General features: G+C 59.5%; 1 protein-coding gene across 1 annotated transcript; it reads left to right on the top strand.

Annotated features, from left to right (window-relative positions):
* The first annotated feature begins 1,173 nt into the window (after window positions 1-1,173).
* On the top strand, window positions 1,174-12,216 carry AGT (angiotensinogen). Its single transcript, XM_060642790.3, has 6 exons — window positions 1,174-1,290; window positions 2,125-2,181; window positions 4,718-5,579; window positions 9,141-9,408; window positions 10,986-11,130; window positions 11,881-12,216. Exons 3-6 carry the CDS (start codon window positions 4,748-4,750, stop codon window positions 12,070-12,072), a joined length of 1,437 nt encoding a protein of 478 aa, XP_060498773.3. The 5' UTR covers window positions 1,174-1,290; window positions 2,125-2,181; window positions 4,718-4,747; the 3' UTR covers window positions 12,073-12,216.

The raw sequence follows: 12,216 nt of genomic DNA, 5'->3' as shown, positions 1-12,216 counted from the left end.
GTTTCATCTTGGGCAGTTGGCTCCGATCCTGGAGAGTTTGGCCTGAAGCCCTGCATCCGGGGACACCCACGAAAGACTCGGCACCCTCGTGGTCCCTGGGGACAAGCACAGGAAGCAGCGGCAATTTTCTGTCACCCCTGCCCTCCCCTGTAGCACCTTAGGGGTGCAGGCGTCCCCCAAACAGGCTCCACGCTTCCCCACCTCTGTTCCCATCGTATAAACCTCTAAAATCCCTTCCTCAGCTTCTAAGTCCAGCTTATTTACCCTTCAAGGCGTGACTGAAATGACATTTCTGCCTGAAACCTTCCCCAGTTTGAACGGATTGTTCCCTCCCGTGATCTGAAAGCTCTTTGTTGGTGCCTTTCCATCTGGCTGTATCATTGCTGGTGTCTAACCATCTCCCCAGCTAAACCATGAGTCTCTAGAAGGTGCTTCTGCTTGGTCGTGTGTTCCTCCCCCTGCCCGTCAGAGGGCCTCTCATGGAGCAGGTGCTAAAGGCTGCCTGAGCTGCTCAAGGCCATGGGGTCAGATGTCACCCCCGGGCTGCCCCTCCTTCCCCTGCCCACGGGGCTTCCAAGAGCAATCTTGGGGCCTCTTTGAAGCACACCCCAAACAGGGCTCCGTCAGAAGGCTTGGGTTAGGGGCGCCTGGGTGGCTCGGTCGGTTGGGTGTCCGACTCTTGGTTTTGGCTCAGGCCACGAGCTCATGGTTTCGTGGGTTCGGTCCCCACTTGGGACTCTGCGGACAATGCGTAGCCTGCTTGGGATTCTTTGTCTCTCCCTCTCTCTCTGCCCTCTCCCACTCGCGCTGTCTCTGTCTCTCTCAAAATAAATGAACTTAAAAAAAAAGAGAGAGAGAGAGAGAAGGCTTGGGTGGCTGGCCTGGGGTTGCCAAGCCTCAGGGCAGAGACACATCAATCACACCCCTACGTGGGACGCTCCTGTGTTCCGGACCTGCGGCCCCAGTGCAGGAAAACTTCAGTAAATGTGTAACTCGATGGCATTCCAGCTCATCCTGTTCAGCAGTGAAAGTGTGTTATCGATCACCCTGACTTCCTGGAAGGAGCCCCTGCATGAGAGTCACTCTGGCGCCTGTCCCCCGGCCCGGCCTGGCTGCCTGAGGCCCCCCACCCCCACCGCTGGGCCAAGTGATGTCACCCCCCCTCCTCCCCAGCCTGGGCACAGAACGCTCTGGGAACGGCGCCGTCCCCACCCCTCCCGTATAAATAGGGCCTCCGCGGCCCTGCCAGGGGAAGAGGCTGCCTCTGTTTGGGGGAACCAAAGGCGGAAGGTAAGCTGGGAGGCCCTCTCCTTACACACTCCTCCCTGTCTCTCTCAGGGCAGCTGAGTCACATGCAGGGAGGAGAAGCCGGTGGGGGGCCTCTGTGGGGAGGTGAAAAGAGCTGCTGAGGGCCAGAAGCCAGGGGTCCCTGCAGCACGGGGACATCACCATGGGAGACTCACAGGCTGCCTTTCCTCTCCTGTCACAGCAGACATCCAGACATGGGGGCTGTCCTCTCCCACAGCACAACCCAGCTCCCATCAGAGGAGCCGTCCCTCCCCAGCAGAAGGGAAGAGAGTGGCCGGGTCCTCCTGCCGCCCATGAGCAGGGCTGGGGCCTCAGGGGCTGGCACAGGAGCAGAGTCATGGTGGCCTAGAGTCCCCTGGGTCCCCTGCCAGCAGAAGGAAGAGCAAACTTGCGGTGCAGGTGGCGGAGCTGGGGGAGGCTGACTCAGTTGGCCCCCGGGACCGCGTCCCCACGGGGCTCGGATGAGGAGTGGCCAGCGTCTGACTCCCCGCCCCTCCCTCGAGGCAGCGCTGTCTCTGCGTTCAAGGCTGTGTTCTGTGCACTCATCATGCTGTACCCCCGAGCCTCGGGTGGCTCAGCCGTAAAATGGGACAAATGGCAATGCCTGGCCTTCCTTGCTCCTGAACCAGGGTGTATGTAAATCAAAAGAGCTAATCTAACGTGAGAGTGCTTTCTAAACTTTAGGATAAACTAGAAAGACAAAGTCTTATTATTTTGTTCAAGAGGCACTACAGATCGGTGCTGAAGCGTGTGGACTATGGCGTCTGGGGAGGGGGGAGGGCCTGGGTTTGAATCCTAGTTCTGTCTCTCCGACAGAACTGCGTGACCTGTGTGGCCTAGAGCAAATCACCGGACCTCCTCTGCAAACCCACGGTAAGTGCTCCATTGACAATTATGTACCAAGTACCTACGAGGTCCCAGGCGCATTTCTGGGACTGCGGTGTCCATGCATCAGCGAACAAAACCGAGCGAGGACCCCGCTCTCATGGGGTTTGCTTTCATGTGCAAAGGGACAGAACTGAAAACGAAAAAATAAACAGATACATGCTGCAGAGGGTTACAGGGTGATCGGCGCTAAGGGAAAAGGAAGTAAAAGCAGGATCGGTGAGCCCAGAGTGTCAGGCGTGGCAGGGGGACAGTTGCGGTGTGAAATGCGGGGTCAAGGAAGCCCCAGCAGGATGAGACGAGTCTATGGAAAGCCCTAGAACACCGCCCGGCAATGATAAGCATTGTATTAGGGTCGGTTGCCGATCTCACCATTTCATCAGGCCACGGAACCACGAGGAGTCGGGATACCTGGAGGAGGGGAGGGGAGAGGGAGGCTGAGGGGGAGGGTGGTGGAGGAGGGGAGAATCACAGGCTCCTGCTGCGTGCTGACTTAGGATCAGCCGGGGCAGCAGCAGCTGATCCCAGCTGAGAGCAACGACAGTGATCCATGAAATTGCTCCCCCCCACCCCCCCCCCCCCAGACGGTGCCGAGACGAGGCGGTGCAGGAGGGGTGGAGCAGGGAGGGGGCTGTGCTTACCTGCCTGGCCCCAACCCTGGACGGGGTGCCTGTTACTGCAAGATTTCTCCGGCACTCTGCTTCCACTATCTTTCCTGATAACTCAGTGTGGTCCAGCTTTTCTTTTTTTTTTTTTAATTTATTTTTTTTGAAGGGGTGGGGAGGGGCAGAGAGAGAGAATCCCAAGCAGATTCCATGTTGTCAGCGTGGAGCCCGACTCGGGGCTCGATCCTACGAGCCGTGAGATGGTGACCTGAGCCGAGACCGAGAGTCGGACGCTTGACTGACTGAGCCGCTGGCAGGCTGACAGCAGAGAGCCCGACGCGGGGCTCGAACTCACGAACCTCGAGATCCCGCCCTGAGCCGATGTGGGACGCTCAACCAACTGAGCCACCCAGGTGCCCCTGTGTGTGCTAGTTTTGTATTCCAAACTGGTTTACCGCCTCCCCTGGGGCCAAGAGGCCTCCAAGAGACCGGCAGTCTGGTCCACGTTTGGTTTTCGAGGGGAAAACTTACAGCCAGGGGCGCGTGAATGTATGAGTTTGCTTAGGGGCCATATCGAAGCCCCACAGACTGGGTCACTTAATAGACATGTTATCTCACGATTCTGGCAGCTACCCACCTGAGATGAAGGTGTCAGCGGGGCTGGCTTCTTCGGAGCCTCTCTCCTTGGCTTCTAGATAGGTGGCCATCCTCAGTCTGTACAGTGTCTTCCCTCTGGATGTGTCTGTGTCTTAATCTCCTCTCTCTTTTTTTTAAAGTTTATTTATTTATTTTTGATGGCGGGGGGAGAGTGCACAAGCAGAGGGTGGGGCATAGAGAGAGACAGAGAGAGTGGGAATCCCAAACAGGCTCCACACTGTCACCATGGAGCCCAATGTGGGGCTCAAACTCACGAACCGTGAGGTCATAACCTGAGACGAGATCAAGAGTCGGACTTAACCGACTGAGCCACCCAGGCGCCCCTGAATCTCCCCTTCTTAGAAGGACACCAGTCAGATTGGAGTAGGTCCCACCCCGATGACCTCATTTCACCTAAATTACCTCTTTATGTCTCCAGATATAGTACATTTTGAGGGACTGGGATTTCAACAAATAGCTTAAAACATTTTTTGCCTTAATATCATGATACGTTATTGCCAAAAATGGTCCCTTAAACATCAGCTTGAGTGTTTCCATATTATTCTCTATTAAACATATAATTATTGATGGAAGCAGAAGATCACTGATTAACATAACGTAAAAGTAATATCAGCCACTCATATATCCTTGGAGAGAAGTGCTTCCACTATTTTGTGAAAACATTTGTGAACATTTTTACTTGATTTCACGGACGACTTCCTATTTCTGTTTAAACTCTCCAGAGGTCTTAATCCCAAGACATCCCCACCGCTATAAAAATTAGACAAAACAACCGGGGCACGCCTGGGTGGCTCAGTCGGTCGGGCGTCCGACTTTGGCTCGGGTCACGATCTCGCGGCCCGTGAGTTCGAGCCCCGCGTCGGGCTCTGTGCTGACAGCTCGGAGCCTGGAGCCTGCTTCGGATTCTGTGTCTCCCTCTCTCTCTCTCTCTGTCCCTCCCCCGTTCATGCTGTGTCTCTCTCTGTCTCAAAAATAAATAGACGTTAAAAGAAAAATTTAAACATTAGACACAACAAAACACAAAGCCCACCCCAAAATAAGCCCCGTGAGAGCGCAGCCCAGCCCACAGCGGCGTTTTGCACCTGCGCGGTGTCTTCCCCAGAGCTTTGAAATTTACCCCTTCTCTTCGACGTGTGTAGACTTCGATAGATTTCTCCTGGACTGAACGATCGCAGGGAATATTGGAACGGCTAAAAGTCTGGCTAGAGGGCCCCTCCACACCGAGTAGAACTGTCACCCTTGACAAGAGGACATTTTTGCAGGGTCCGCGGAAGTGAGCGCCCCCGTCAGCGATGGCTCCTGGTGGTGCGAGCCTGAGGGCCGCCGTCCTCTGCCTCCTGGCCTGGGCCTGCCTCGCCGCTGCCGACCGGGTGTACATACACCCCTTTCACCTCCTCGTCTACAGCGAGAGCAGCTGTGAGCAGCTGGAGAAGTCCAACGCGGAGGCGCCCAAAGAGCCGACCTTCACACCGGTCCCCATTCAGGCCAAGACAACCCCTGTGGACGAGGAGGCCCTCCGAGAGCAGCTCGTGCTGGCCACCGAGGGGCTGGAGGAGGAAGACAGGCTGAGGGCGGCGAAGGTGGGGATGATGCTCAACTTCTTGGGCTTCCACATGTACAGGATGCTGAGTGAGTCGTGGAGCACGGCCAGCGGGGCGGCCATCCTGTCCCCAACGGCTCTCTTTGGCACCCTGGCCTCTTTCTATTTGGGCGCCCTGGACCCCACGGCCAGCAGACTACAGGCGTTCCTGGGCGTCCCCGGGGAGGATCAGGGCTGCACGTCCCGGCTGGATGGCCACAAGGTCCTCTCTGCCCTGCACACCATCCAGGGCCTTCTGGTCGCCCAGGGTGGGGCCAGCGGCCAGCCCAGACTGCTCCTCTCCACGGTGGTGGGCCTGTTCACAGCCCCCGGCCTGCGCCTGAAGGAGCCATTTGTGCGGGGCCTGGCTCCCTTTGCCCCCATCACCCTCGAGCGCTCTCTGGACTTGTCCACGGACCCAGATCTTGCTGCCGAGAAGATCAACGCGTTCACACAGGCAGTGACGGGGTGGAAAATGAACAGCCCCCTGTCAGGAGTCGGCCCAGACAGCACCCTACTTTTCAACACCTATGTCCGTTTCCAAGGTAAGACAGACCCTGTGGGTGGGGTGGGCTCTACCCCCGGGCCGGTTCCAAAGGGTGACAGTTCCCTGCGACTGTGGCTGTAATGCCCAACATTTCAGCTCAGCAAGGGCCAGGCCTTGGAGAAGGGCAGGGTGGCGCATGTGAGGGAGCACCCAGGAGTCACTCTCGAGGAGGCGGAACTATCGGCCCACCTACCTGCTGCCCTACTCTGTGCAGCTACTAAAGTACATCCTTCTACTTTTCTCATTCAATCCCCTGGCAGTGTGGTGGAGAGGTGTTGCTGCCCCTAGAGGAAAAAACAACAACGCAGTGGCCTCCTCAAGAAAGCACAGGCACGAGCGGGTGTCCCAGGACCCAAGCCCCCACCTCCTGGCCCTGGGGCCCAGCTCTACGCTCAGGAGGGAGGGGTTCCTGTCTCTTGAGAAGGTCAATGTCCATGCAAACATAGCCCGTTTGTTTGCTTAAATCCCTTTCATGTTGGGAGGGGCCATTACTCCCTTCTCCCCCGCAAAAAAATCCCTACGAAGACAGTTCGCTCATTCAATATATAATCACGGAAGAGGTTCACATGCGAGCTCCCCGAGTTGGGCGTCTCCGAGGGGCCAGGCGGGAAGAACGCACAGGTCCCGACCCCAGGTTGCCTATTCGAGCCTCAGCAGGGCAGCTAGGTCCCACAGGCGAATGCCCAGGGTACAGAGCTGCAGGTAAAAGTCCCCGAGGAAGGGACCTGGGGGGCTGAGCACCCAGAGGAGGGAGGGTCACTGGGGAAGAGGACAGAGGCCTGGGGGCGGCTCGGGGAGCGGGGCTGCAGTGGAGAAGAGCAAACATGTGAGCAAAGGCTAGCGAGTTCGGGGCCAGGAACCAGGGCAAGGGCGGCTCTGTTTGGCGGGAGCTGGGAGTGAGCGAGTGTGGCTGGTGCAAGGCGGGGCCGGAAAGACGGGCCGGGTTCCGACTTGGAATCTGACGTTGGGAAGGCTGGCGGGTGTTGGAGCGGGCAAAGGGTTCTGTTCAGAGGTCGCCCAGGCGGCCTGTGCCATGTGCACTGAAGGCAGGGTGGGGGGGGGGGAGGGGGACTCCCGGGAAGGCTGCTCAACGGGGCAGGCAAACCCTCCCGGGAGCATATGCTAAGGTAGTGGCTCTGCAAACTGAGGGGCCGGGGAGGGTGCGTTTGCGAGCCAAGCGAGCAAGCAGCCAAACCGGAGCCAGAGAGAGAGAGAGAGAGAGAGGTTTAACAGAGCATGGCTGCTTTCTTACTCTGAAAACATTCTGGAAGCCTGTAAACCGCAAGGGGGAAGGACCTCCATCCTGTTCTGGGTGCAGGAGGAAGCTGGCAGACCCGGGAATGCTCAGGTCCCAGTGCTCACAGGTCGTGGGAACAGAGTCCAGCACTGGGGCCATCCAGCTGAGCGGGGGGGGGGGCGCCACACCCCACGGAGGACAGAGGGGACTCGTGGGCTCAGCTCGCCATTCCTAAGAGGAGCCCCAGGAGGAGAGCTCACTGAGGAAGTCGTGCCCCCAAAAGGCGAAGCTAGGGAGCCACAGGTGCCAGAAACGGGGACTCATTCTGGAAAAGCCCCCGTGCACGCATTCACATGATGGGGCTGGACAAGAGGGGAGCGAGGAAAGCCACGAAGAGAAAAGCAGAACCGCGCTCAGGACTCCGACGCCCTGGACGGTCACCCAGCCCCACCACATCCCCGCTTCTGATCTCCCTCCCTGACCTTTCTGTGCCTCAGTTTCCATCCAACAGAGACGCACCTGTCCGCCGCGGCGCGTCCACTTACGTCTTGGGAGCTCTGTGTTCCCCTTTGGCAATGACGTTCTATTACCGTGACCTGAGCGGAGGTCAGGTGCACGTTCCCAACTGGCGAGCACTTGGGGGCTGGGAACCCGCGAGCTCCAGGGCGCCATTTGCCCAGGCCCTGCTGTCATCCCAAGCTGGGTGCTGGCCCTGACAGGTTCCACGACGCCAGCTGACTTAACCTTGAGGGATTTACTTAACCTCTGGACGAGGACGGTGTGCTGTGCTTTTCAGATGAGCAGACGGGACCGGGCAGCCGCCTCCGGTGCAGAGTCTCACGTCTTTCTGTCTTGGTGGGAAAAGAGTCAGTCCTTTCTTCCCCTGAACTAACGAGTCCCCTGCCAGGCCTGGGGGAGCGTGGGAGGAAGGACACCACGGCTTGTCGCTCCTGTCTCCCCAAGGCCCGACTACAAAGGGGGAGGGAGAGGCTGGGTCTGGCGGTCCCTTCTTGCCAGACCCAGGCCCTGGGAAGGCACCCTTGTCCTTCCAGCCCCCGCCCCTCCACTTCGGAGACCTCTGTTCCCAGAAAAGGGAGCCGTGGCTTTTGAAGCTGCCTTTCCTCAGACCCCCAGCTGCTCTGTGACAGACTCACCCTTACCCTCCCCTCATTCCCCCAGAAACAACCCCGACGTGGGCCACTCATGGTGACCGAGGAGACTGCAGGGGGGAGGGGCTGTGCCAGGGGCTCCGGTCACAGGGAGGCCCCCAGGGACAGGGCCTTCGGCAGGCGTCCGTCCTGTCTCCGAGGACAGCTGAGCGGGGTGGCAGCTCGGTTCCGCCACCACGTGCACAGCCCTGCGGGAGCGAGGACACCAGAGGGGGTTCACCGCCTGCCGGCGAGGCCCGGTGCCAGCTTGCACAGAGCGCCTCTGCTCAGAGCCACTGGTTGCGCCGGGTCGTAGGGGTGTCCCTGGCAGCACAGGGGCCCGAGACGTGGAGCCTTCGTGACAGGAGGTGTGTGCTCAGCTCCGCGTCCTAGGACTTGAGAAAGGGAGTCTCTGTCACCGCCGGCCCTGCTCGCGGGCTGGAGAGCGAGCGTGCACTGGGGGCGTGTCGGGCCGTGACCCTATTCTGGATGACGCGGTGATGGTGGATACAGGTCACTGCATGTCTGTCCAGACCCGGAGAGTGTACGGCCCTGATGTCAACCACGGGTTCTGGGTCATGACGATGTGTCCGTGTCGCTTCATCGGCGTCAACGGACGTCCCGCCCTGGTGGGGGTGTCCGTGGGGCGGGAGGCTGTGCGTGTCGGGGGAGTGGGGGGGGGGGACACACAGGAAATCTCTATACCTTCCTCTACCTTTTGCTGTGAACCCAACAATTGAATTTGTCAAAAAAACAAAAGAAAAAGAAAGTGAGCACGGCAGCCCACAGGCTTTGGGCCAGGGCAGATCTGGGGTGAGTTAGTCACTCAGTCGTGGTGGAAGGTGCCTAAATTCTCCGCCTTCCTTTGTGGGCCTTAAGGCGACAGGTGTAAAGTCCCAGGGTGGCACCTGGCGGGTGCAATGTCTTCACCGCTGGCGGCTGGCGTCACCGCGGTGATCTTGCAGGAGGAGGACTTGAACGGGCCCCTGGGGCCGTGGGGCTGGTGATGCCCTGGGCGGGGAGAATGCCCCCCTGCCCGGGCTGCGCTTCCGGGATCTGCCCTCCAGGCCTCGCCCCGCCCCACCCCTGCTCAGTGGCGCCCTCGGCCCGAGCCCACCCGCCTGCCCCTGCCCCAGCTGACCCTTCCCCTCTTGTCTCCCGTCCGGGTCCGCAGGAAAGCTGAAGGGGTTCTCCCTGCTGGAGGGGCTCCAGGAGTTCTGGGTGGACAACACCACGGCAGTGCCCGTCCCCATGCTTTCGGGCACGGGCACCTTCCAGCACTGGAGCGACGCCCAGAACAACCTCTCCATGACCCGCGTGCCCCTGGGCAGGAGCGCCTGCCTGCTGTTGGTGCAGCCGCAATGCATGTCGGGCCTGCAGCAGGTGGAAACCCTCAGCTTCCAGCACAACTTCTTGACGTGGCTGAAGAATCTCTCTCCCCGGTATGGCTCCCGGGAAACCGCCGGCACCTCTGGGGCTGCTCCCCCTGGAAGCCGGGCGGGGGGGGGGGGAAGGCGAGGCGGGAGTGGGGGGGTGAGCAGGGGCAGGCCGGGCGGCCCCTGCTGTTCTGGGCCGGAGGGCCTGGGCATCCCCCCATCACCCCTCCAGCCATCCACTGACGTGGCTCTCGGTTTACCAGCTTCTTCCGGGAGCACGAGAGGTAATGGAACCGGGGAGCACGCCTTCCTCGGGCTTGTGCTCACCCGCTGGTTTTGGATGCCCGCGTTTCAATCTGCCCCTTTTGATGCCAGCCCCCCAGCCCCGTCCCCCCCCAACACACACAATCTGCTGCAATCCAAGAGCTTGTGGGGGGCCGACTTCCCAGAAGGGTTTGTACCCTTCCGAGAGACCCGGGGGAGGGGCTTTTTCTCGAAGATGACCTTGACCCCATAGGCCCCCTGGTTTGCTCCACTCCTGCGGCGGGGAAGAAAGCAATTCTCCGCTGGGGGCGCTACACTTGACCTACCACCCAGGCACAGGGCAGTGGGGTCCGGAAATCTGCCCCGAGACAGGCCTCCTGAGGTCTCCTTTCTAGATCATTTTTGGTTGTGGTGGGTGGTAAACACCTAACACTTACCACGTGACCCATCTTTTAGGTACACGGCTCAGGGGCACGGAGCACATCCACACTGTTGCGTGGCCCTTACCGCCACCCATCCCCAGGATCTTTCCCTCCTCCCAGACTGGAACTCTGACCCCGTTAAACACTAACTCTCCATTCCCCCTCCCCCCGCCCCTGGCCGCCACCTTTCTACTTCCGGTCTCTGAATGTGTCTATTCTAGGACCTCAGAGGCGTGAAGGCATAGGGTATTTGTCCTTTTGTGACTGGCTTATTTCCCTTAGCATCTTGTCCCCAGGGTTCACCCACGTTGCAGCCTGCGTCAGAATTTCCTTCCTCCTTGAGGCTAACATTCCATTATATGGATGGACCGTGCTCTGTGTATCTTTTCATCCATCAGTGGACACTTGGGCCGCTTCCACCTTTTGGCTATCATGAATAATGCTACTAGGGACATGGGTCCACTGTCACCTCTTGTGAGGGTTTGGTACGTCACTGGAAACATCCATGGGCTCTCAGGGATGCCAAAGGAAGGTCAACTGAGCTGATGTAAGGAACGTGCCCACCGCTGAGAGTGACAGGACATCCCTCCTATCTCTCTCTCTCCCCCCACCCCCCCCCCCACGGTGGGGGGGTTTCTATGTCAAGGACACCACTGAAAGGTAGCTAGTAAGACAGGATGCATTATTTCAGAGAATAGCATTTTAAAGTTCTCCAGGTGATACACCTTCGGTGCAGCCAACCTAAACCCAGAACGGAAGCATAGACTGTCCACAAACACCCAGATAGCACCGCTGTTAAATGTATGCCCTTCTCACCGTATTCCCAAGGACATGGAAGTTTTTTGTTATGTTTGCTGCTGACAAACTTTCCCCAAGATGGCCTAGCCAGGTGAGGGGGGCCCAGGGCCTCACGGTGGGGGCCACCGGGACCTCCCTAAGTGTGTGTCACCCTCCCAGGACCATCCGCCTGACCATGCCCCAGCTGACACTACAAGGCTCCTATGACCTTCAGGACCTGCTGGCCCAGGCCAGGCTGCCCACCCTGCTGGGTGCAGAGGCGAACCTGGGCAAAATCAGCGACGACCAGCTCAGAGTCGGAAAGGTACCGTGCGGGAGGTGTCTGTCTGTGTCGGAGCGGATTCCGTGGGTTCGAAGAGTGGGAGGCGTGGACAGGAGGGACACGGGGGAGCTCCCGGGAGGCGGGCGGGGTAGGAGATGAGAGCATGGCCAGGTAAGTGTGCACGCAGGGTAGGAGAGAAGTGACCAGAGCCTTCTAGGGCTTTCTGGGGACAGGTGGAGAGCAGCGAACCCTTCCCCACCATGTGTTCTATGGCTCTGCCCAGCCTGGCCTAGCCTCAGGGTCCCTCCCAGATCCTACAGCAGGGCCAGGACTTGGGCCATGACAGTGAGTGCCCCTAGGCCCAGTGCCAGCCCTGCCAGAGGGCCACCTGCTTCAGGGAAACGCTTGGTGGTAGGCAGACTGTGGCTCTGCTGCCTAGAATGATGCACCTCTGCAGCGGGGCCGCCTGGACGCTCTGCTGGGGAGAAGGGCTGCAGTTCTGGCCTCGGAGACCACTGTTTGGGGGGCATGAACCCCTGTGCTACGTGAGTGGGATGAACCGAGCACAGGGGCCCGCAGCCGAGGGCCCGGGGTTTTGCCGTGGATGGCAACAGCAAGGTGGGAAGTGGAGGGACTCTGGGGAGGAGCTGTCAGGTGGGTTGGGCAGAGTGGGGGTCGTCTACACGGAGGGGCGGGGCGTGTACGGTCTGGAGAAACGCCCTCCAGCGACAGCACTACATAGCTGGGCCCCGAGGGCCTTCGGGAGCCGTCCCAACACCTGCTGCCTTGCAGGTGCTGAACAGCGTTCTTTTCGAACTAAAAGCAGACGAGGGAGAAGAGCCCACAGAGTCCGCCCAGCAGCCTGACGGGCCCGAGGCCTTGGAGGTGACCCTCAACAGCCCGTTCCTGTTCGCCATTTATGAGCAAGACTCCACCGCCCTCCACTTCCTGGGCCGCGTGGCCAACCCGCTGAGCGCGGCGTGAGGCCTGGGCCACCACCGAGCCGCGGCTGTCACCGTGAGCGACAGGCACACAGTAACGCCGATTTGTCACCCGTCTTCCACTTTTCCTTCCAGTGAGTCAGTGCGGAACGGGAAGGAAGCTGTTTCTCCCTGGTAAACGTGGCAC

This window comes from Panthera onca, chromosome D2 (assembly GCF_046562875.1).
Source record: "Panthera onca isolate mPanOnc1 chromosome D2, mPanOnc1 haplotype 2, whole genome shotgun sequence".
NCBI lineage: Eukaryota > Metazoa > Chordata > Mammalia > Carnivora > Felidae > Panthera > Panthera onca.
The sequence above is the reverse complement of the archived record's forward strand: the minus strand, read 5'-3'. Positions and strand labels throughout refer to the sequence as shown.